The sequence below is a fragment of the Crocodylus porosus genome, unplaced genomic scaffold, assembly GCF_001723895.1.
Source record: "Crocodylus porosus isolate Cpor-Errol unplaced genomic scaffold, CroPor_comp1, whole genome shotgun sequence".
Lineage (NCBI taxonomy): Eukaryota > Metazoa > Chordata > Crocodylia > Crocodylidae > Crocodylus > Crocodylus porosus.
Genome location: NW_017728917.1, coordinates 13166496 through 13191867, shown reverse-complemented (window position 1 = coordinate 13191867; position 25372 = coordinate 13166496). Strand labels below are relative to the sequence as shown.

At 45.2% G+C, this 25372-nt stretch overlaps 1 protein-coding gene across 1 annotated transcript in view; it reads right to left on the bottom strand.

Annotated features, from left to right (window-relative positions):
- Positions 1-25372, bottom strand: part of CADPS (calcium dependent secretion activator) — a 245719-nt gene that overhangs the window by 27327 nt on the left and 193020 nt on the right. Inside the window, exons 24-29 of the mRNA XM_019536711.1 lie at positions 22273-22419; positions 18150-18305; positions 14627-14774; positions 7505-7579; positions 6313-6396; positions 745-777 (exon numbers count right to left, since the gene is read on the bottom strand). Of these exons, the coding sequence (XP_019392256.1) occupies positions 745-777; positions 6313-6396; positions 7505-7579; positions 14627-14774; positions 18150-18305; positions 22273-22419 (643 nt within the window). The remainder of the gene's footprint in view (positions 1-744; positions 778-6312; positions 6397-7504; positions 7580-14626; positions 14775-18149; positions 18306-22272; positions 22420-25372) is intronic.

Genomic DNA, 25372 nt, shown 5'->3' with positions numbered 1-25372 from the left:
GCTTGCAGGTCTCTCTGCAGGAGAAGCAGCACTTATCACGGACATCCGCTAATGAAGTTCATTCCTTTTTTACCTCCAGTGTTAGACTACTGTGCTCTTAACCCTGAGGGGTATGTCTACACAGATATTTAGGGCCAACTTTGAGGCTACCCTTGTGCTATGAGCTGTTCTTTCCCACTGATGCCATGCATGGGGGGCACATGAAACCCATCCAGACTGTGCTTATTTCTTGAGCCTAGTACTAAGAGGTCTCCTTCTTCTGTGGCTTTTCTAGGACTCTGTCTGTGAACTACTTGTCTCTCCTTCTGGGCTCAACTTAGGCAGGAGAGGGAGATGTGCGTGCAGAAGGGCAGGACGTCAGGAATACAGGACGGCGGGATTGCTGGTGGTGGACTTCTTCTGTTCAAGGGTTGCGTGATGAGGTAGCTTCCAAACACAGGATAGGAGGTGAGTGGGATGAGGCTGGCCCCTTACCCAGAGTTTAACAAACCTTCCCGGCTCGGTGGGATTGATGGTGGGAGTTGGGCGTAAAGGCGCCCAGTATACCTGGCTGGAGGGATGGTCTGTAGGGTGACCTCAAGGCGGCCTCCAATGATCTGTGTAGGCATACCTGGGTCCAACCCTGGCTGACAACCCATGACGGAGAGCTATTAGTATTCATTCAACCATGATGGACAGATAGGCATTCAACCAAAACACAAGGCAAATTGTTCCGACAGAAAGCAATGCTTAAATTGTGCTTACGGGTACGTCCACGTATTTGGAAGCTGCCTTCACCTGGAAAGGGGCAGGGAAAAAAAGAAGAGAGAAGACACTTTAGACAACAGTGGATGTACAGCTACTAGAGTACCTAACGGCTCTCCACTATCCACCTGTCCGGTACGTGCCCAGAGCTGCTCCAGCTGCAGGTCTCCCAGCCAGGGTCCCAGCTCACTCAGTAGGGTTTATTGTCATCTGAGCTGGCTTGCTCTGTCAGCAGGACCTTTGGCATATTTTACACTGCAGTTTTGACCTGGCAACATGAACAGACGGCAGGGCTGGCCTTTTTGCCAGGCTCCCAAGCTGCTGAGAGGGGGCACTGGTGCTCTTCCACTCTGGTTTGGTTGCTGGAGAAGGGCTCTGGTAGTGAGATTACCTCTGGTCATGGTACTGGGAGGAAAGAGAGGCTCAGCCCCAAGCTTACAGACTGCAGAGGCCTCTGCTTTATAACCAAGGGCAGCCTTGACAGATGCGAAGGGTTCAGGATCACACGGACGGACAATATTTGGGGGCGGTTTGGATTCCCGATTCTACAGCTGTCAGACCCGAGGCACTTCCTCCCTGGGCAGCCCATGCTGTTAGCTGCACCTGGGATGGGAGTTTCAGGTTTGCCTTTCCAAACTGGGCTGTTTCCAGGTGGGCAGGGAGACCTCTTTACAACAGCAGCATAAGGCTCGCAGCAAAGCGCTTCCACGTGGCTTCTGCTTTCTAATTAGGAGATGCGCAGCTCGCCATCTTTGTTTGGGTGTAAAAAGCTCACCTGCTTTTAAATATTTCTAAAGCTACCATTAAAGCAGCCTAAATATAACACGCTCACAATTGCATCTCAGGATGAATAAATTATGTGTCCCGAATGAGAGGATGAATGTATGTGTGAGACAGAATGTGAGAGTGGGTGGATGTGCTCGTATGCTGCATGTGTGGGGGTGAATAATTAAGCACAATGAGGCAATGCAAAAAAAAAAAAAAAAAATTACAGACTGGTGGTAATGGCTGAGGTTCATATTTTGAGTGTTTCCAGCAATAAGGCCCCTGAACTGGAGTGAAAGACAGCGGGGGGCTGGTAGACACTCTTGGGACTCGAGGGAGACATGAATGCAAGGACAGGCCTGGGATCTCAGTGGGGGCAAAACAGCCTCATCACCTGTATCTACACCCAGAGGCTTCAAGAGCAGTGTAAAACATCTGGCTGAGCTGCACGTTTACGTGGGCTCGATACCAGGACGATGGTGCAAGGGTCTGTGTCAAACGGGAGGTCAGAGGCGGGGACCGCTCTCGCCTTCAAGCAGGGGGAAGGACTTAGGAAGGGCTGAGACACGATTAAAGTCCATGCCAGCAAATTCAAAGAGAGGTCATGCAAAAATAAACCTCTTTGTCTTTGAGGTGTGCATCAGGCTCTCCTTTCTGTGGTACCCGCACACCTCACAATCTTCCTGGCAAGCGATCCTCACAGCACCCCTCTGGGTGAGGGAAGGGAGAACGCTCCCATTTTACAGAGGGGGAACTGAGCAGCTCGATCCCGTGCTAGTGCAGGCCATCACCCTTGATCAGGGAAGTGCCGAAAACGATAGGTCAAATTTTCAGTCCTTGAACATCGTCTGCAGAGATGTGACTGACTTCTGCTTTCCCTTGGCAGCCCAGGAGGCAACTGAAGCTTTGCCACTCACTCGGGGGGCAAGGGAGCAGTTTGCACTCATAGGAAGTCTACAGAGGACCAGGGATTTGAACTCAGGTCCTCCAAGTTGTAGGCTACCCCCAGAACCAATGGGGCAGCCCCCTGCATTAAGGAAAGCGGCAACGAAAATACTTCAGCCTACTTTCTGCGGTCCCCCTTCTCCACCCACAAAAACTAAGCTGCTTTTCCTTTTTTTCCCCTTTCATTTTTTTTCCAAAAGCAATATGAATAATTACTTGTTTTTCCTTAAAGTAAGATTTGGCTACATTCAGTGAAATTTCCAAACTGCCGGATGTTGTGTGATTTTTGCTAGGCTGCAGTTTTTCACAAATTACAAGACTTCCATGAAATATCTCAGTTTACCATAAAAAAATTTGTGCAGAACAAAAATAAGATCTTTTGCATCTCTCTCTGAGGTGATATTCCTGCTCCAGTTTTAATGAAAGTAGATGCAATTCTCTGCTGTTCAAAGAGAGGGGCCATCTCCATTAAATAAAAACCTGAGCAGCTGGCATTTCTTGTGACTCAGTGGTCCTTCAGAGACAGATGCCCATCTTATCACTGGACTGCTGTTACTGAGAAAGGCTCATCTAGCTATCTATCTATCTATGTGTATATATAGATACATATCTGTATATAGCCACATTTAGAAGGGTATTTTCATTTTGAAGTGCTTCATAATGAAGTGGCTAGTGAGAACTTTATTAGGGCAACAGATGCATTAATTTTATCTCAAATTTCAAGGCAGGAACTGAAAATGAGGATTTCCTACTAGGTGATAAAATTGTCTGTCACAAGACCCCCAACTACATGTCATTTTCCCAGGGACTGGAAAGCATGCGATGAAAGGAGTCAGGAGAAGGGGGTGGGAAGATTAGTGCTTCCTAGAATTAAAAGGCTTGGACCATAACACTGTGCTTTATTTGTTCAGACAGGGAAAACGTGGGAGGTGGTGCAACGGTTCTGTAACGAGGGAGAGTTTCTCTATTTATCACTGCAAATGCTAAACACAGAAAAACCGCACGACTACCCCGGGAATCTGTATGGCTCAGCGAGACTCTCTGAGCAGCCTGCCACAGGGACGGGGGGACCTGGTGACCTCCACGTGGAAGTATTTATTGCCATTAGAGGGCAAAGGGAAGACCCTGGCCTGTCCCATGCCTTCGAGGATACAGCTCAGGTCTGCCTTTCCCCCACGATGGAAGCAGAGAAGCGTCAGTGTGCGGGAGTGCTCGGTGCGGTGCAGAGCTGGGCGTGCTGGGCATTGATATATCCGGAGGGGAAGGAGAAGCAGTCTCAAGACAGTGCTTCCCCGCTTTGCTTCTCCCTGGCTCAGGATTTGGAGTTTCAAGATGGTGCTTCCCCACTTCCCAAACCCCGGGCCAGGGAAGCCAACCTCCTCAGGACGCCGCATCGGTCACAGCACCGTCCTCAATCAGAGCCCAAACCAGCCCAGGTGGCACCTCCTTTCTCCCAGGCTGGTGGCTTCTGCTTGGCCCTGGGGCTTTCTGGTATGTGCAGCCAACTCCACCCTAGCCCTTGCCATCAGCTCCTGGCCAGAGCATCCCTGTCCCCTGGATGCACCAGGGCTGACCAGTGTCCTTTCCCACAGCTGCGGGTACCCAGGGCACTCCCTATCCCTGTCATCGGGGTGGCTACCTGGAGCCACAAGGTTTGTGTTCTGCTCAGGAGCCCCATAGCTAATCCCCAGCCCAGCTCACCATGCTTGAATGGACATTATACCCTTGGAAACACGAAGTTTGGGAATTATTCAGCTGCCTTCATTCTTTCTTGGTGGCTGGCTGGTGCACATATGGCATCTTTCCTGCATCCTACATCCACCGACCAGGCAGGTATGCTCCAAGCTATAAGCCTGCTGGGGTTAGGGCTGAGCCTGCCATTTCTATTGCTTGATCAAGCCATGAATGTTCATTGAGTTATTTGATCACCTGTGGGGGCAGGAACGGGACTTTCTGTCCAGACACCGTGCAACTCTTGGTGGATGCAGGAGGTATATCTGCTATCCACTGAAAGAGGGTTTCATGGTGACAGGTGGGGTGCAACAGCTATGTGACACCCTGGCAGCTGGGAGACATATGGTGGGGGGTGAGTATGATCAGGGGGTGCTTCTGACCCCCCAGAAAGCTGGGCATTTGCCCTTCCTCTGCAGATCTAGCACCAACCTTTCTCTTGTGTACCAGGGGGGCAGACTTGTGGGGAGACCTGAGCCCCCCTGTGAGGTTTGGTGGTTTCCACATGCATCCACTTGCCATGAGCTTTGGTTTTAAGTGGGTGGGTTAAGCTAGGCTGGGGGTAACATGATCTGGGGCTCGACCGCCTTGGAGCCGCAGCTATGAAGGCTGCCTCCACCCTGCCATTACCCCAAAGTTTAAAAAAGTTGCAGCTGCTTGGCCACAACCCCGGGGCCTCCATGATCCACATGCAGACATAGGGATTTGCGTGTCCCAGCGTGGAAGGGAGCAGCCCGGGCCCTGGCCCTCGGTGCAAACACCATGATGTGGAGCACGGTGCGCAGCCGCCACCGAGGAACAGCTTGGCTCACGCCGGAGGAAGAACTGTGCAGTGCGCCGTCTTCCCGGGCTGATGCTGGCACTTCCGATGCCTGAAAAGCTGCCGCCCCCACATCCTCTGGTGCTAGCACACGAGCACACTCATCCTCTTCCCGATGCTACGCTAACTGGCAGGAAGGCAGCCAGCCTCTGCCCTTCAGCCCTCTTTTGCTCAAGAGAGGATCTAAGGGCTAAGTGCCACCGCCAGCTTTTGTGCTGTGGATTTGGGAGGAGGTGGCAGGGATGACACGTGGGGGAAGGGAACAGGGGAAAACAGGCACACCGAGTGTGTAGGCCACAGCTAGTTGGCAAGCAGTCGCATGTCTTTGCAGCCACAACACTGTATGGTCTCGTAATGGCAGGGGAGCCAGAGACGGAGGTGGGGAGAGCTGCATGCTGTCCTCCTTGGCATGAAGCTGTCAGAAACTCGACCCGGAAGAAGGCAAGTGGAAGGGGGCTGGGACCGAGACACGACATCCGAATCTGAACCATCTCCTGCAGTTCAGGAGAGGAGGAGCTGGATGAATTCGTCCTCCTTTGTGCAATTCAGACCCTTACCACAGTTTCCCCACGAGGCACTGGACCACTTATAATGCAGAAGTGCACTGAGCACAACCCCTTCTGTGCACTCTCCCTTACGGTGCTAGCGAATGCGACACAGGCAGGCACAGGGACCTCTCCTCTCCATCTGCTGCAAGCCCCGGCTCAAAGCAGGGCCACCCCGTCTAAGCCATCCTAGAAAGACATTTGTCCAACAAACAGAATGACCTTCTCTGCCTGCCCACCACTTGCACTGGTAACAATCTCAGCCATGGTGCCGCAGCTATTCAGAGCAAGGCACCTGCTCTGCACACATTTAAGTTTCCAGAACACGCACTCACAATTATTCAGGCCAAGAGATGCAAAAAAAAAGCCTGCTGGTGAGTAGAAGTACCCAGTTTTGAGCCCAAATGAGCAAGAGAGTTTGAACGTGCACATAGATATCTTTGAAAATTCGGCAGGGTTCATTTTCAGGGGACTGTCGCAAAATGGCCTTTTTGTGCAATTATTAGAAAACCAGGATAATTCCCTCTCTCCCCCCATACGTTTCTATGCCTAGAAACTTTAGACTCCATTCCAGCACCGTGAGGCAGATCCAAGGGATATTTCCTGGCAGCAGGTTGTTTAAAGCAGGTTGGTTGTTTATCTCTGGAGCGCTTGCAGTGCTAAGACAGCACAGGAGGACGGGGCTAGCATCTCTTTCAAGACTTGCAAGGTTTAACAAGGGAAAGTTGGCCAAGGAAAAGGGAACGGATTTTCTCTACTTACAGTAAACGACAGGAAAGAGGAAAACAAAGTCCCTTCATCGTATCTGGACAGCTTGGCCAGGACTCCTTCCAGAATGGTGACGAACTGCAAGGAAGAAAAACACCGCAATCACGTCTTGGTCGTTCACGATGGGGTGAGAGCCGGGGTGCGCTCCAGCCCAGTTTTATGGCTGCATTGATGGGAGCGGCAGCACACCCAGGTTGCACCCAGCTGAGAACCTGCATGCAAGGTCAGGAGGGATGTCTGCGATAAACTAATTAGGGGCACATTTTCTCAAGGTCACTTAACTAACTGGGCATGAGTTTTCCCTTCAGTGCTAACGGGTGATACTGGCTGCTTCACCCCATGGGAGATGGTGGAAAGCTTGTGGGTCCCCAGGGGCACTGTCTCCTAGCAGGGGGAGTCAGATGGCTCGCGTTCCCAGGGAGAAGTATCAAGGAGGCAGCCAGCTGGTTAGTCTTGCAGATGACTCCGACGGGCATATGCTGGCAAGCTATGTTTAACCGGCCCCCCATTGAATCAGTGAAGGCTTGTTCTCAGCAAGCCAAAACTAAAGGAAAGGCGCTCTGGCTATGCTCTCTATACTCATCCCGGCACTTCTCGCCAACCCTATCTCAGCACCTGGACACGAGCACCCCTACGTTTGAACATCAGAAATACCAGCTAACTCTCCAGAGAAAAACCAGCTTCCAAAAATCAGCCGTGACATTTCAGAATATGCTTCCTGGGACCAGAACGCTTGTTAAAAATCCCTCACGTTGGCTCTGAGCTGGAGCACGCTGGTTTGCGAGCGCGACTTTTCACCTGCGTTGGGTGTGCAAATTTGACAGATGCCCACATGGCTTGCGCAGGGGGAAACCCTTCCATAAGGACTGAACAGTGCCACCTACTGAGGGCAGCTTGGGTGTGTGAACGTGGGCATTTGTGTACGCAAAATGGTGCACGCAAATAACACAGACGCTTCCTTAAAGGAAAAAAAAATGGGCCCAATCTGCCAGCAGTATATTGAATCTCATATGCAGCTCCTAATCATCAAAAGAATCATCTTGAAAGGGTTGAGTGATGTACAAGCTTGCCTGTGAGAAACAACAAGCCAATTCAACTTCTTAATGTGTCACATTTTAATGGAAATACACGTATAAAAAAAAAGCGATGTTAACAGTGAATCATTCCACCTGAAGCTGAAGGTTACCTTTGCCACTAAGAGTGTTATCATTTCTTTGACGGTTTCCTCAATTAGTTCATCTATTTTTGAATGGTACTGGTGCTAAGGAAAAATAAAAGAAAAGGCGGAGGTAAATATTAGCATTGATCGCAAGTGATGGCACTGTGATTATAAGCCTCTTCTTTTGGTAAAACAGGATTTGTAATAGTATCAGCTAAGAATTTGGCAGTTTATTTCCCAGGTCTCTGCTGATGTGGACAGTAATTACTTACATTTATGCAGGACTTTGAATTCAGGAGAAGCTGACAGTGCTTTGCATACCATAGACAGCCCCCCTGTTTGCAATACTGAGAGCCAAATGCATGGGGCAGAAGGAAAACCATGGCCTTCCTATACTGGATGTAATAGTGACCACAGTGCTTAGTGCCTGCATATTCCTTTCTCAGGCCTGCAAATTTCTTGACACAATGGCCTGCAAACATTCAGTAAGTATGTTTCTACAAATCATTTAACGGACCATGGAAATGTGGCTGCCGCCAGCAAAAGGAGGTAACTCTCTCGCAGGGCACAGGGCAGCTCTCTAGTCGCTTCGGAGAGGACGTGACAAATACCTTCTGCACCACAACTGCTAGGAGCTACGCTGGGCATCTCACATCACATTCCTGCACTTGCAAAAAAATGTGCTACAGGGCTATTCAGGCTCCCTGCCGGCCACGCATGTTAGTATGCGTTTAGCCTTAAGTTCAGGGGGACTGAAGCACACGCTGAAAATTAAGGACATGTTTAAATGCTCTGCTGAAGGGAGGCTTCTACAAGCATAAAGAAATCAGTGTTGGCCTTTTGTGGCAGGCAACGGCAGCATCTCTAGCAGCACAGTGCCCTCTGCTGCTAATACCATCCGGGGCATCGGGTCTGCATTGGCTCACAGGAAAGTGCTCCGATGCCTACGGCACCTACGAGCCTTCCACATGGTCTCCCATCCAGCTGCTGACTACGCCAAACCTTGCTCAGCTTCTGAACTCTGCCACAAGTCATACAGCTATACCAAATGCTGGAATATAATTTTCTGCTAATTTATAAAGACCTACTTCATTTAGAGGATTTAAGTAATAAGAAAAAATAAGTCCATTTCTATTTTGAATGAATTGAGGAAAATATTTAATATGACTGTTTTCCAATATGAAACATCTGATTTTTAAAAAGCCACTGCAGGCATTGATCTTAGTCACTATCATCTTACCCTTTCTTCATGTTACTGCTGTTTTAAAATGTTAGCGTCAAGTAACACTGAAAGAACCAGGTATGCTTCACATACTAATCATACGTTTGGAACAAAGAGTGCAAGGACAATTAAAAGTGTAAGGCACTGGCTTCCCAGTGACTGCGCCTACAAGATACACTTTACTAAACAGTATGCATCTGCATGTGTAGACAGTGACACTTTACTACACAGTAGATGTCTACTGTGCAGTAAAAAGTGTCACTGTCTATACATGCAGATGCTTACTGTGCAGTAAATTAGTCTACAAGGTAGTAAATTTACTATGCAGTGAAGCCAAATAGCTTTAATTGCACGTGCAAATGCACCCAGTGTGTACAAGGCCCTTCTATCAGTCTGACCCACTGTACGATCTCCTTCTCAATAAAACACTAACACATTATAACTGAAACTTGGAAAAAATAAAAAAGTTTCGGGGACACTTACCCACTCTTTAGCAAACTTTCAGATGATTAGGGACAGAAATAAAGAGGAACATGCAGAAGACAGGAAAAAAAAAGCATATGAAAGTAAACAATAAATAAAAGAAAACCTTCCAAAATAAGAAAAGGGACCTTTCAACTGGGCCACGTAAGCAACAGCAGCAGGCACAGAAACAATAAGCAATGGAAAATGAAACACAAGCAAGCCCCACTTTCACTGCAAGACCAGCAAGGTAGAAAGCTGGGAAGGAAGAAGTGATTTAATACAAAATCTGTACTGAAAGTCTCTTATGAGAAGAAACAAGGACTTGATTTTATTGCACTTGGAAAAAGGAAGGTAAAAATATGTCCAAGCCAATGGCAGGGCAGGTGCACGGGGAGTTTCAGCACAAGGGGCCTGAAAGACTGGACACAAGCTTATTGATTAGGGAGGTGGGTCAAATGAAGCGGCTTCCAGCGTCCCAAACTGCGTCCCTCCAACAGGCAAATCAACAGAGGAGCGGAGGCAGCAGAGGTTATCTGGACTGTGGGCAGAAGCTAAGAGGTGCCCTCCTCTGATGTACTGGAAGGGGCAGTGCTCTCTGTCTGGCGAAACCAGCGCTGCTCCTTGGTATTATGGATGTATGTGAGCCTCTGTGTGAAAGTGTACTTCCACAGCAGCTTTCCTCCTGCAGGGAAGGTTTATCTATGAGCTGTAGGAGACTTCCTACATGTGCTTCTCATGCAAGACCTCTCTGCCGCTCAGCCGTGTGGGTGGAGGGGTGGGTGGTGGGCCCGGTGCAATGCCGACAGGAGCGGTACGCCGGCGAACGAAGGATGTAGTGCAGCGAGTGCTTTCTGCATGTGGTAGCAGAAGTGTCCCGGAGGAGGGGATTGCTACCCACAGAACAACACAGAACAGCAACGTATGCCATGCCACCTCGTGGAGCTGTATAATGGGGCTGACGTTGAAAGCAGCAGGCATGCAATGCTCAGCCTGACTCCAAGGTGCAACAAAACCTAGAGGCGAGACAGGTAAGTGCAAACTCAGGTCGGTCAGGCGGGCACCGGAGCTCATGGGCCTAGTGTGCCCTCGCTCCTGTGGGGTTCACATCAAAGTTTCCCCAACCGGGTTTCCGGTTTTTCCTATTAGCCCCAAAGACCTGCTTAATGCGCCCCATTAGCATGTTATTTTAATCAAGGGGTTTGGGTAGCTGGAGACGGGGTGGGTGGAGTTTGTTGCTAACTGTTCATTTTCGTGGGATAAATTATGGGATTTAACTCGCAGAATGGCTAGGTGCGTGTCAAATAATACAGCGTGAAATGTATTGACAAATATCTTCACAATTAAAAGCTTGTTTACAAAGCAAATCAGAAGAGCAGCAGCAGCAATAAATGCAGCCCTGCAAAGGGAGAAAACACTCAGGCCTCTACAGCAAAGCATCTCCTGTGGCTTTGCTCTTCAAGAGGGTCTCCGGGAGCTGCTCCCCCATGGTGGAGGTTGAAAACGCAAGGGCAAATTCAGATCGGTGTCAAGTGAGCGAAGCTCTGATGAAACCAGGACCAAACTCAGATGGTCCTTTCAAAGCAAGGGTGGCATGAAGCCAAAGCGGTGCTTCTCTGATCCTGCTGCTGCTCTGACAGCCGGCGTCTCTCCAGGGCCATTACGGCACATTGGGAGCACCGAGGACCTGGCCATTGACAAGGGTGCAGGTAGGGGCTGCAGGGCTGGCTCCATGCCACCGGGCGATCCCTCTGCACCGTCTGATCCTCCCCAGTGGGCCAGCTGGATTCAGAGCGGCTCTGCACTGACTACAAGGCATGCCGCAGCTGCAGAGCAGCTGAAGTCTGGGTTTTCTGCGATGCAAAGAAGCTTCCAATAAACCTGTGACAAAGGGCTCTTTTCCAGCGGGCTCCAGCACCGGTGAAATGCCAAATGTCGTTGGCTTAATTTTGTGCGTAATATTGCAGCACACCTCTGCTGTTCTTTGCCTACTGGGGGTCCAGCCCTGACAATGGAGATGAAATCCATTTGACACGCAGCCTCATTATAATTGCCCCACGAGGAAATTATGGCTGCATTATGAATCTGGCACAAACGATTGCCCGATGACATGTATTTTTTGCCTGGGTCCAGTTCATAGTTCTGGGTTTCTTTTAGCTCTTCTATTTCTTATGAGGCCTGTTGTTAGAGGTCAAACATTTGCCCTGATTTGTTTGATTTAATAAAATCTTTGGAGATAATCACCATTTGCTAGTAGCTGAATTATTACAACTCACAATTCCTCTGCTAAAATTATTCCACTTGACTTTACGTGGTGCATATTTTGCCTTGTCATATAACAGATTGTGTGTGCGCTGCATTTCTGAAAGGACCATCTGACCTTGGATATTAAATAAAAACATCATAGACCAACTGAGAAACATTTAATACATAAATTTATACCCACTGACGTATTAAAATGCAGCGGAAAAATAAATATTTGAAATGGTAAAGCGTGTTTACCAAATGCTTGAACAGCTGCCTTCAGCTATAAGGACGTGGGAACGAAATGACGGGAATGTAGTTAGGAGAGTAATATTGCTCTTAAATTGCATCTTATGGTTCACATATGTGTTAAGACATATGAACACAAGGTAAGGTAGCTTTAAAAGAGTGAGGGCTTTTGAAGGAAAAAGTGATATAAGTGAGGCTCAATGATACATCAGAAGAGTCTCTCTCTCAACCACCGGGCAGCTTTCACTCTGATGAAAAAGTATTGCTTTTTTATTTTTAAATCAAATATCTGCGGTGGGTGGAGCTGGGCAACCTGTGACACACACACAGTTTATCTTACAACTGTAGCCTTTTTTCTGCTTGTGATGTGTCTGCCAAGCAGATCCCAGTGTTCACAAACTCACTTGTCCATTGTTGGACGAGCAGGTTTTATGCGCCTATTTGAGCCTGGGGGATGCTCGCAAACGATTTATGCACAAAAATCCCACCCTAGCACAGGGGTCCCACTCAAAGCTGTGTTTGCAGGATAACAAATGAACCTTGAATGGCATAAAGACTTTCTATGCCCATTTCACCCACAGTGGACAAATTATAAGGAAAATCAAAACTAGGTTTCTAATCTTTGCATTTCTAATTTGGGCTTAGAGCTGAAATAGAAGAGTTGGAGTAGCAGCTTACTGAGGACTGTTACTCCAGTTATTTCTGGGGACAACAATTGTGGCTGTGTGTCCGTGTGCATGGGTGGGTGTGCGTGTTTCAGCCCCTGTTTTGGGTCAAGCAAAATGATCTGAACACAGAGATTGTACAACTTCAGGAGCTGGCAGTTGACAAAAGGGAGGTGGTGTGAGCAATGAAAGTGGAGAGTAGAATATTCATGAAAAAGAAGAAAAGAAAAAGATGGGCACATGAAGTTTTGCAGCCCTAAACAATGACTTATGCACTGATAATTTACATCTGATTTACAGGTCTATTAACTCAGCTATTTGTTAAAATCATCATCCCACAGCAACTGCTGCTTTGCATAACAGTCGCATTATCTCTGCGCTGCTATACCAAATGCCTTCTGAAAGAAGCACAGACAGATTTCTTGGGATTCAGGATGCCTGGGCATGGAATGGATAGTAGGTGAGTGGCCAAGTAAATTGAACTTAGGCTTTTGCTTTCTGGAGACCTCAGACAGATGGGAGATGAGCTTGATAGTCTCAACAGTATATTTGCTACAACTGACACATGCCTCGCCAAGGGAACGTCAGTAATGGCTGTTGTTGGTTAGAACGGATGGGTACACTGGGCTTACCCATATTATGTCCACATTCAATTAAGGTTAGAAGAGTCTCATGCTATAGACTGAATATCCCTCGTAATTCTTACTAATACAACTAACTGCTCCTGTAGTATCCTCAGGGCTGTTGGAGCTGGTTTGATCTCTGAAATATGTCTTCCTTGGGAGCTTTGCCAACTGAATTCATAAAGGTGAACACTATGTCTTGTATTAGACCAACTCAAATAGTCAGAAAAAATTCTTCTTTGCAAGTTTTCGGGCACAAACACCCTTCGTCAAGCAGAGCAGTTGCTTCCTCAGCCTGACGAAGGCTGTTTGTACCCAAAAGCTTGCGAAGAAGAATTGTTTGAACTATTTGAGTTGGTCTAATAAAAGATATTAGATTTACCCAAAGAACCTTGCCTGCCTGCATCCTTAGACCAACACAGCTACAACCTCTAAGGATTTAAAGGTAAATGCATGATCTGTATTGCAACTCTTGCCCCTTTGGTCTGTCGGGAATGTGCCAGCATGGTTATTGTGGGAGCAGAGAACTGGGAATCAGGGCAGGCAAGGAGAAGAAACAGAGTGGGGAGGAAATGTGGTAATTCTACCAACAAGCCTTGGACCAACAAGGCTCCAGTTAGTACGTGTCCTAAGTTGGACTGGTGGATGAGGAGGAAACTCAACCATAAGCATCTCAAAACCTTTCTTATCAACAAGACCATCACAAATGAAATGCTACAACTGAAAGCCCACAAAAGAGAAAAGAACAGTGGGCCCAGTCCAAGGCCTGCTGATGTCAGTGCTAAGACACCTACTAGTCCAGCAGGCTTTGGATAAGGCCCTTAAAGAGTAGCAGGAAGAGGTAAATAACTAGAATGAACAAACAATTTGCAATGATGTATTATACATTTCAACCATGTGAAGTTGCACTGGAAGAGCTTATCTAGGCAACTGGCAACAAGAGAGGAGAAGCAAACAATTTTTCCTCAATTGATTCTAAACTGGCACATGAATATTTAACTTGGCTTCTCGCCTTTGGAGTGACATGAACGTGGAGATGCATTTCATCTAACCCAGTTTAGCATGCCTTTCTAATTCACCTATAAATTTATGGAAATTTCAAGCTGAAACAATGTCTTTTAAAAGCAAAAAACAATCAACAAGTGATTAGAGTTGGATTTTTTTTTAAAAGTTGAGTCATTGAAAACCTGGTAAATTAGGATCATACAACATGCTGATTTCAGCCAATATTCAAGGAAGTCAAAATGGGTGGAATCTGGATATATTTTTGGAAGTTGTCTTTTTTTTTTTTAAAGTAACTTAGTGCTTTTGTTTTCCTGATGTCTTATATTGGAAATCTGTTGACTACATGTAAACAGTTAGCATTTAGGCAAACATACATCTGGCTCCAAGGTGAACTTAATGACTCAATAAACACAGTCATCATGCATTAGCAGGCTTTAAAGGTACCTTATGCACACCACAATCCTTGCCAACAATCACTGGTAAGTGACTGGAATTCTGAACGCCCATATTCATTAGACTGATTTGACAGAGAGACCCTGAATATTCATCTGCTTATTCTGTGCAAAAAATGAGGTCCACAACTGTTAGAAAGTTTCTGAAACTAGCAGAATAATAGATGGGAAAATTCATGACATTGTCTCTAGTTTACATAAAAACCAAAAATTATCTACATTTTTACCTCTTGGCCCATTTCCATACTGCAAAGCTTTGTTGACTGAGCTTTGGCATCGACCATAACATTAAACATGGTGCATATTGACTGAGGGACTCGGAAATCTGTTGATCGACTGGTTTTTTGCAGCTTTACTTCAAATGCAATCCTGGTTCTATTAAAGAAAGTAGGAAAAGACCATTTCAGTTGGTGCTTAAGATATTGTAACTAATAAGAGGTGGAACACAAAGTTTAGAGGGCTTTGGTGAAACAGACTGAATGCTAACATCCGTGGCAAAAAGAATTACTCCAAATGTGTCTTACTAAGTTTGAAAAGAAGCCTATTCTACAGAATATGTTCTATTTATAAAGTGTGTAACAGTCTTATAGAAACTATTACTTTCTCATACTTGGTAAACAGCGTGATGATGCTACAGATGGCAGTGGCAATGCACACCTGTAATTTGGGTTATATTAGCTAATTTATACCTACTGTTTAAATGCAGCAACCTGGGTGAATTAAAGGCAATTCTATTGACACACAATACTAAATGTAGAGGGTACAAACCTGTTTAATTGCTTGGCATGAAGGGCACCATGGGATTATTGCTTTTTCTATGTTTCCACAATAGTACTGGCTTGCCCAAACACTTCTCAGGGATCATAACGGTTCCTTTAAGTGGTTTCTTTGAAAAAACAAATGCACCTAGCAGAAAACCTGGGCAAGATGTTAACTGCAGAAGCGTGCAGGTATGTAATTATGCAGGCTCTTCTACACACGTCTTGCTGCCCCCTACTAAGCTTTATTAGTTGCAATTTCCCTTCTTTGGCAGCTAAAGCTGTTATTTCAGTAAGAATGCTGTCTGATCAAGACTGTGGGAGCAGTTTTAAATGCTCATTGGTCATCAGTGGTTTTGCATATCACACTAGGAATAGCTTCTGCATAGTGGGTAGCACTCCTTCCTTCCTGAGGTCTCTGAAGGCAAAATGTACCACTTGAAAGCCTTTGCAATTAAGGGGCACTTTATTAACCTAACAGAGACAAACGCTGCAGAGGAGCCCACAGCACCAAATGTATGTGGAGAAAATAAAAGTATCAGTTATGCCTCAGTGGGAGCATTTCCATGTGTGCTTTAATGTGCATTAGCCTATTGTAATGCACATTAACTACACAGCACCCTCTTTTAAGTGATGCTTTAATGCAAATTAAAATAGGCTAATGTGCATTAAAGTGCACATGTAGACATGCCCTGTGCTTTTTAGTTAGTGCAGCTTAAGACAGGCTAATGCTCATTTTATTAGTACTTCACAATGGAGGGCATTTTTACTGATGCTCTAGGAGGCATGGGGGGGTGTTTTAATTAGTGGGCTGTGCTAATTAAAAGTGCCCAAGCATCACGCGTATCAGCATCCCCCCTGCTGAAAAATGGTTCCACTGTTTTTCAGTGCGGGGACACTGATACCTGATGCTAGAGTTTGCTGGAGCACATTCATTTCTGTGCTCCAGCAGACTCAATTAAATGAAGGAGAGCATTTCCCAAATTAGTCTCAATTAATTGAGTCTGCTGCAATGCACTGGATTTCCAGGGAGTCGGAGTCAGCTCTCTGCACATGTATAGGAGCCCAGAGGAGTTGCTAGATTTAATGTGCATTAACTAAAGCGCATTAATGCACGTGTACATGCACCCAGCAATAGCTGACCTTGTGGGATCCCAAGGGTCTGCCTACCTGAATTTGAGAGTAGATCCCAGGGCCTTTCTAGTGCCTTTCCCCCAAACTCCACAACAATAGGAACATATGAAACACAGCAACTTTCCAGAACAGCGCAGGGCTTTTCCCAGGGTGATGTAGTGAATTAAAAGTTTGTTGTTTGGGATACTGTACCTCTTTGATAACCATGCTGCATGGTGAGTATTCTGAGGTTTTGGGATTATCTACAGTAGCTGGCTGCCAGGTAACTCAGCCATCAGAGCTACTGCATTTCAATAAAAGCCGTGTCTTTAATTTAACTACCTGTGTGCTGTGTTTTTTTTTTCAGATCAGGAACAGCAGTCCTACTACAGTCATTTGCTTTGAATTCCAGTGTGTGAACCTAGAGCCCCTCTCTCAGACACAAGATGCTACTTTCTTAGAAGGTGAGATTGTAAATCCAGACTTAGGAGTTTGAGTGTGATACATCACAGGCACAGATTTGCATAAGGGCCAAATAATGCTGGTTTGGAAAAGCCACTTCACCAGAACCGTGGTGGTCACCAGCCCAGGCCTGCAGCTGTATTCACTGGCCCCTCCATTAGTTTTTCCTTTCGGTATTTACTTTGTTCAAAAGAGAATACAAAGAACTTTTCTTCCCAGTTCTGAATTACACCTTAAACCAGCCAAAGACATGCAAGGCCTGGTGGAAAATAATGATGGTTTGGCCTTAATCTTTTGTTACCAAAATGAATGCTATGCAGAAGGCAGGGAAGGGCGGCAGGCTTATTGACTAACTGATTCAGAGAGGCATGAGCTTTGGTAGGCAACAACCTCCTTCATCTGAAGGCATGAATAAGACTAAGAGGGAAAAACAGAGCAGTTAACCTCTTGAGGGACAAAGGCTTTTAAACAACAAAACTTTAAAAACCAACTTGAACGGAAATTGTGGACCAATAAATCATCCACAGGCTGGACTGTGTTAAGTCATCGGCAGTGGCAGTCCCTCAATATGAGAAAAACAGTCTTGCAGTCAATAGAGGAGTCAAGGGTGGGTCCAGAGCTGGCTGAAGAAACTGCTCGGAGATCTGCACACTAGACTGCAGACATGGAAAACAGTTTTGGGGGCAGGAATGAGTCCTAGTGATGCGGGGTCATGGCTCTTTCTTTCCCTTGTCTCTCATCTATCTGCCGACATAGGGAGGTGAGTCTGCTCAAAGCAATCGATACCCTGTTGTACACCATGGTGCCAACGAGGGTGACCCAGTTCGGGAGTCTCCCAAGGACTGATGTTCATATCCCATGTCTTTAGACTGGCCTTCAAGGTGTTCTTGAATCTCTTCTTTTATCCACCTCTTGAGTAGCGACCATCAGTGAGTTGGGAGTATAGGACCTGCTTCAAGAGCTGGTTGTCAGGCATCCTCATGATGTGTCCTGTCCAACAGTGTTGGTGCCATAAAATTTGGCTTTGATGCTGGCAGAGTTTGCTCACAACAGAAGTGGTCTCAACAAAGACTGGTTTCTTAGCTCGATACCAGGACTAGTTTGTATAACCCCTAGGTCCCTTTGGATCTTTTCAACCCACCCGTCTCTCTCACCAGTGCTCCCTCCTTTCTTCCCATATAACTTCATTCCTTTCCATTTAGTACCCTTGCTCTCTGGAAACCCATGCATAGCAACTGATAAAGTAGGCTCTAGCCTACCAAAGCTCGTGCCTCTCTGAACAGACAGGTTTAAGATGAAAGGTAAAGCAAAGACTGATATTTCCCAAACATTGATAGAAGAAGTGGTGCCCCTTCTAGAAGGCCTCTCAGCCCAGCTGCTTCGCTATACTTCTCAACACGAGACACTTTAGACTTACCTCTTGACACAAGATTCAATCATGTCACTTGCCATGAGCTTCAGACGCTGCTCAAGATGTTTTCCAAATTCTTCCTCGGGCCAATGTAAATCCCGAATGAAGGTCTGTAGCGCATCAAGTTTCCAAAACAGATCTTCAGAGGTTCCTGACCCATTGCTGGCAGGATAAAGTGGAAACAGAAGTCATAACCTGCACCAGGCTATTAGACACCTGATGTGGAGACCTTTCTTGGACAAAGACTAGGGTATGCAGTTGTTTAATACACAGAACAATATCAGACAATCTCCACCATCAGGGTTTTGAGTTTTACCATACATTTGCCTAATCTACCTTGCTGTTACAACCCACAAATCTTTCCAGGCCAGATGATAAGACAAAGTTATGAATTACATGTATTAGCTGGAAAAAGGGTGTATGGTAAAAATCAGCCTTAATTAATACTCACATGAATTTATGTGATTATTCAGCATTAAGGCTAGAATTTGTTGTTGAAAATCCTTGATTGATAATAACTACAGTACATGATTGTATGCAGTTATTAAGATATGGGGCGTTTTTTTTTCCACCCAAGGTTTCCAGGTAAAGGACAGTGCTAACAAGTGGTGAGCGAGGACACGCTTTATCTCTTGAACAGCTGGAAAAAAATCATGGTAAGTCAATTGAACTAAGAACACTTGACATCTTATATTGAAGAGTTTTGGTTAGGTTGACTATTCTACCTCTTCAAGAATCAACCTCTTCCAAAGGCATCTCCAGGCCAACAGATTCGAGCAGTTTTTGGTTTTGTTTTTTTTTTTGTTTTTTTGATTTGTTGCCATGCCTTTGGTCTTTCGGAAGTGCATGTTTTCGGAAGTGCATGTTCTCTTACCCACTCCTCTGTCCAGAGAGGACTCTTTGGTCTTGTGGTGTGCAGCTACTTTGGTTCTTTCCAAGTATAATTACATCTCAAACCTCCACTTACAGGATAAAACACAGGCCTTGATTGTGTTTTGTTTGCGCAGAGAAATTTCTGTGTCTGTAACCCTTTTCTCTCTCACTCTTTTTTCATGACATTTACCACGGGAAATTCAAGAGCTTTAACCTCCTCCTCGCATACCACTAATGCTAACACAGTAATTTATCAGATGTTTAACACACCATGCATTACCACTTCTGCTGACATCATCTATAGAAACAGATGAGGGAGGGTGTTTCTATTGTGACAGATGCCAGCTGCATTGAGTTAATGCTACAGAGGAAATTATAGCTAATGCATACATGGCTACCGCAAGGTGAAAACCATACTCCCAACATGCTAGAGGGGTCCTAGGAGGGTCCTGTGCTAACAAAGGTAACCATTTAAAGTATAAGTCAGCTCAGGAGTGGGAAGAGATGTATCTGATGCTAAGGGAAAGGTAAGATTGAAACATGTCCTTAATAATGAACAGTGGTTGGGTCAAAGGGAATTGCAGAAATGAAAAGATACAGAATCAGGCATTTCCTTAAATGGCATCTTTAACCAAAAAGCTACTTTGTGCAACAGCCCTGACAGTTGCCCTATCTGCACATGTAGTGTCTTCTGTTTCAAACTTAGGTTTGGGAATAAATAAACTCGTTTTAGTTCCATCCCAATTTTGGAACTGCATGAATTTATGTTCCAAATAATTAAATACGCATGAATGCGAGAATTGGTATTTGCTACAGCAACATTAAGACATCCATCTGGTTTTGAAATTTAAAAAAATATATATTCTTGGTATTTTTTTTCTTCTGAACAGCTCGTTATTAGGTTTTCATGCGAGAATTTTTTTTTTATGTTTATTACCAAGAAGAACTGTTAATTCTTAGTGCAATAGCACTGAAATTACTTTGATCCCATAGCAGCTCACAAAATGCCTTTCACACTCAAGCTTTGATTTTATAAAAAGACGACTGTCCACTTTACTGTCATGTCTTGATTCTTATCTTTTCAGAAGCAGTATCACAGAGCATGCACAGAGGGGGGAAAAAACTTTCAAGTACTATTTACAGACACTACCTAATCTAACCTTCAATACAGCCATCTTAGCATGAATATGAGTTGGGTTTCTTTGAAACAGAATTAACAGCATTCATATTTCCAAGTATTTTAATTTTTTTTTTTTTTTTAAAGAATAAGATTACATTTCCTTTACTGCCAGTTCATTGGCTTTACTTTCCAATATGGTACCTGTATGATAGTGGAAGTCTGGTGGATTCCAGGTGTAGATGTAATTTAAGTCTCTGGCTCATTGCCACCCTTGCGATCCCAAAAACGTCTATGTTTGTTTGTTTGAGGCTTTCAATATTTGGATAAAATGCCAATTTATTCTTCCAAAATTAAAGTTCTCAACATTAAAAGGCATGTTGAGTCTGCCAGAAGGATCGGAACATGGTATCGATGGAGCAGACCGCAGACTGCACTGAGTCCTGGTTCCCCAGGCCATGTTCAGACTGCTTCTCTGCAAAGGGGTTTTCCTCGCCTTGCCTCTCTCCTCAGGGATCCCAAACACTTCTGCCTGCACCCTGGGAATTTGGCCCCAAGTCCAGCCAAGCATTCACTGAAGGCACTTGAGCAAGGGAGTAGCCTCGTTGACTTCCTGGGCTCTAAGTTATGCCTGTATTTTCAGCCCGTGATGCAGGGAAGAACGTAAGTCAGTGTTCAAGCCCAAGTCTGTTCAGTAAATGTCATGTTAAACATAACCTGTGGGAGGGATGCTTTCATGAGTTAGTGCCCTGTAGGGCTGGGGCTTTATGGCTGTCTTCCTCTTCAGCTTTTAAGAGGGAAGAGATGACAGAGGCAGGAGGAAGAGGAAGGAAGAAACCTGCAGGGGTGGAAAGTGAAGCGATAGGGAAGGAAGAGGGAGGAGCAGGGGAAGACAAGCGTCATTTTTGTTGAAACAAAATGGTCCCATGAGGTGCTGCACTAAAACTCTGCTCTGGAGCAGAACAGTTTATAGGGAAGAGCCGGGAGGGTTGGGACAAAGGAGCCTGAGCCACGGAGGTAAATATGCTGACTGGGGGCTGGTGGAAGGGCGAGTTTGGACAGTGGCCACTCACCAAGGCGCAAGGCATCACAGGCTGCCCAGTTGTGAAGGGACAGCCGTTCCTGGCTGGATGAGACCAACCTGCTCCTGCATCATCCTGATCAGACATCAGCCCTTTACGCTCATGCTCTCACTGTTTACGTGTATAAGCGTCCTTGGAAGGGCTTCCCCAACACGGGGGGATAAAGCTCCTTGACCTTTGGGTACCAGCCCCCAGCACTGCTCAGAGACCCACTGCTTTACAGCAGGTACATGAAATAGGCATGGTTTTATAGTGCCTCCTAAATCTAGATGCTGTAATAAACTATATCACCTTGACCATGAGCTCTAATTCCTCATCCAATATGGTACCTGTATGACAGTAGGACGCATCCCATGTCTTGGGACATGCCAAAGGTGTGAGGCAGAGGACTGGGAAAGGCTAGCTTTTACACACTAATGACATGGGCTCAGGGTTTGATTTCCTAAGTCAGATTCAAAGCCTTCCACTAAAAATTGTTTTTCCTCCTGTCAGACATTTAAATATTCACATGGTGACAGCTAGTTACTATCTGGGGCTTCCCATGAAATGAGTGAGAATCTTTATGTATAAGCACCTGTGATGACAATGCTGTGCAGAATTAAAAGGAAAACAAACCATCAGAGGCAATGAGGAACTTGCAAAGAAGTAAGATTCACTTTTAGATCTACATCTGGTCCACAGAAATTGGTCAGCTAGCACTGAAGTTGTTTCGTCTCCTCTTTTGGATAGAACTTTCTCCTGAGATACTCCATCTTCCAGGATGCATTTTGCAATTTATACTCTAACAGGACTATATCCCACTGTCAAGAACTAGTTTGCAAAGCGAGACATTTGCTCAAATTTCCAGTGGGTGCAAAACAAATCCTCAATATTGATAAAAAACTCACTACGTACATGCCAGAAATACAGAAGGGTTGCCTCATTCAGAGAAACGTCTAATTATCTGTCTGTGTCACTCTTTTGAAGTTCTATATATAATGCACAGAAATAAATAATACATATCCATGCCAAGATTACTTCAAATTTAAATTAGATCTAATGTGAACTGAATACACACTCAGAATCATATATAGCAGCCATCCATGACGGTGCAGAAAAGCTAGGCATTTGTGGGATGCCTAGTGGGATGTTAACTGGTAGGTTTGGAACTTTAGGGAGATTCACATTGGGTAGATTCACATTGGGCAGATTACTTGTTAAACTCCTGTGGAAGAAACAGACAGAAAGAAAAAAATACCATAACAGTGACAATGCAGATGTAGCAGAAGCAGGTGACACTCATAAACAAATCTGCAAAGTTCACAGCAAGACAACAGTCAAAAAACTAAAGCAAAACATTTCAGAAAGAAGCATGAGCATGGAAGGCTTAAGTGTATTTTTTTTGCAGTCTGCAATAAAAAAGCAAGTTACTTAAAAAACCAACAAAAGAAGAAAAATCACAAAGTAGCAAATTAACGGACCGCTCAAACACCCACACAAAAGGATTTACGGATCCTGATATGGTTTCAGAGCACAGAAAGCGGCTCCGAATTTAAAAACGTGTCCCCGTGAGCAAGCAAACCTCAAGTTCTAGATCATTTAGAGGCTGGAGATAGGGAAGGGCTACTCTTGACAGTCCACTGGGAAAGGTTCTGCCTCAAAACCAGGCTTCAAATGGCTAAGGCTGAATTCCTGGCTCTAATGAAGTTGACAATTTGGCTCACCCTGAATGTGAGACACTCCCCTCGACTGACGTTTTTCCAAACAGTCAAGAAATGCTTTAACCTAGAGGAGCAGAACAGTGTCCCACCATGTGAAGACTAAGACGCCAGTCCTGCAGTTGGACTCCTGCATGCAGATCCCTGGGCCTGCTGGAAACGGGGCTCCACATAATTGACCCCAGGGCTTACTTGAGTGCATCCGATTCCAACGGTCATAAACGAGGAGCACTGTATCACATGCGCTCCCAGGCCTTGAAAGCTAAGTGCAATTGTAGTGCGATACACACAGACCAGGGCACGAAACCCAAAGAATAAGCACGAGCTTTGTGCACGAATGCCCCCATTGCAAAGAGGGCCATGAGATGAGCACAGTAGTTGTAGCTGGGCACGATGCCTTTAATGGCATTCTCAGATGCCCAAGTATGACATGAAAAATAACTTTGTAAAAGTGGTTTAGTGTATCAAATACAAGGCAATTTAATGTGATATATTTTCCAGGAGAAATAACACTGCATGCCAGTGATTTGCAAAATACCCATAAATATTAGGTTGTGCTACAGGTCCCTGAGCTGTTCTGGCTGTATTCTACAGAGTATCTCAAAAAGTCCAATTACATGGCATTTTACATGTAAAATAAAAACTTGTGCCTCACTTTGGCACCTGGGAGATGTCAAATTTGAGCAGCTGACTCCTGGGGCCACCTGATGAGTGGGGGAGAAGCCAGTGGTGGGGAGTATCTCCTTTCTGTGCAGCACATAAGGGCATCAACCAAGGAAGTTTTTGACAACCTCATTCCAGAGGCAAGTCCAGATGTCTTGACTGAATTTTTATTGGGTCCTTATTCCCACCCAGAGTTTGTCTGAGTAAAGACCCATTAAAAGCTGAATCAGGACCCCAGGATTTAGTGCTTGTTCCTGCCTGTTGGAGCTAGCAGAAGCTTTACTGCCAAGAGGCAGGTTCGGGCAGTTAATCTTCTGGCTCCACGAGGTGGATGCCTATAACGGTTGTACTAAAACACTCTGCCTTGGAAGGTGTCTTCCACTCCCTTGATTGCTGTTGAATTTTATGCAGCATTATCTGCAGTCCTGGGAAGTGACAGAACTCTACAAACTTCTCATCCACGGGAATACCACAACAGCAATTTTCTACAGTTGTACATACATTTCTGGATTGCATTTCTCACTGTAAATCTTATTACATCAGGAAACAAAGAAGTACCGTTGTGCCGACAGGGCTGGGTATACAATTGCTAACATGGTAGAATATCTGCCCTGAATCTCTGCAGTTCTGTTGGCAACCAATGTTTTGAGCCATTGATGACATGGCTAATAGGCACACATGACTTCAGCTCTCCATTCTGAGCTTCTGAATAAAGTCCCACCTTTCAGAGCAAAATACAGAGTGAGCTGCTTTGATTTACTTCCGTTTCTGGTTGCTGGATGGATTTGACTTCAGTTCTTGCTATCTGCTTGTTCTCTTTATGAACCAGGAGATATATGTCAGAGCTTTCTCATGCAACCAACTCATCCACTGTTCCCACTCAGACATGTACATGCCTCGTAAAGTGAATATGATTGTCAAAAGAAACACATGCTTCATAATGATTGAGAGATAGTTAAACCTTTGGAAATGGTAAGGCCATGTAGTTTAAAAAGTGATATTGAGTAAATTAAAACTAGCAAGAGATGGACAACATATACATGTATAAAGAAAAGCCACTTAAAGAGATTAGCCAGATGGTAAGTACATTAATCAGAGGACCTTTGTTTTTTATACTAAATATTCAAGAACTTATTGAAAACACATTTATGAAAACACTGTATTAAGTCAATGGCAACTGTTTAGAGTGAACACTGCATAGTATTCATATATCAAGGTTTTTTGATTTGGTTTGGTTTTTTACAAATCAGGATTTTGCTGATACTTTGTGCACATTGCAAGGAAAAGCTACAACTCATCTTCCGATGGCAAAATAAGGTAGTGTATTATCTTAACACAGAGAGCCTGATTTGGGAAATACCTGCCATCCTACTCTGCGTCCGTAGCTTTGCTGGTTCAGCTGATCTCAATGACCTGTCTCTTTACCTGACTTGTGGCTGGAGTCAGGTAGGCAGACTTGCAAATTACTTCAATATTATCAACAGATAGATGTGCCTTTATTTACCTGGCCTGCAAAATTACAGGCCCAGAATGGGAGGTGGCTTTCTAAAAACCGAGCCCATGACTATTTAATACCAGAGACTGAATAATGCCCCATCCAGCAGTCTGATGCACTTAAACTCTTAGCGCTTCAGAGTGGCAGAAGGTTCAAGTTAGGAGGACTCAATTGCATGACTGGGGCCTGTACGTTTGGTAAGGATATGTCCTCGCCAAATAGACAGTTTGTGGTGTATTGTTCTGACTTGTTCACCTTTGGATTTATTTCCCACATTTGGACTGATTTAAATAGTATCTTTC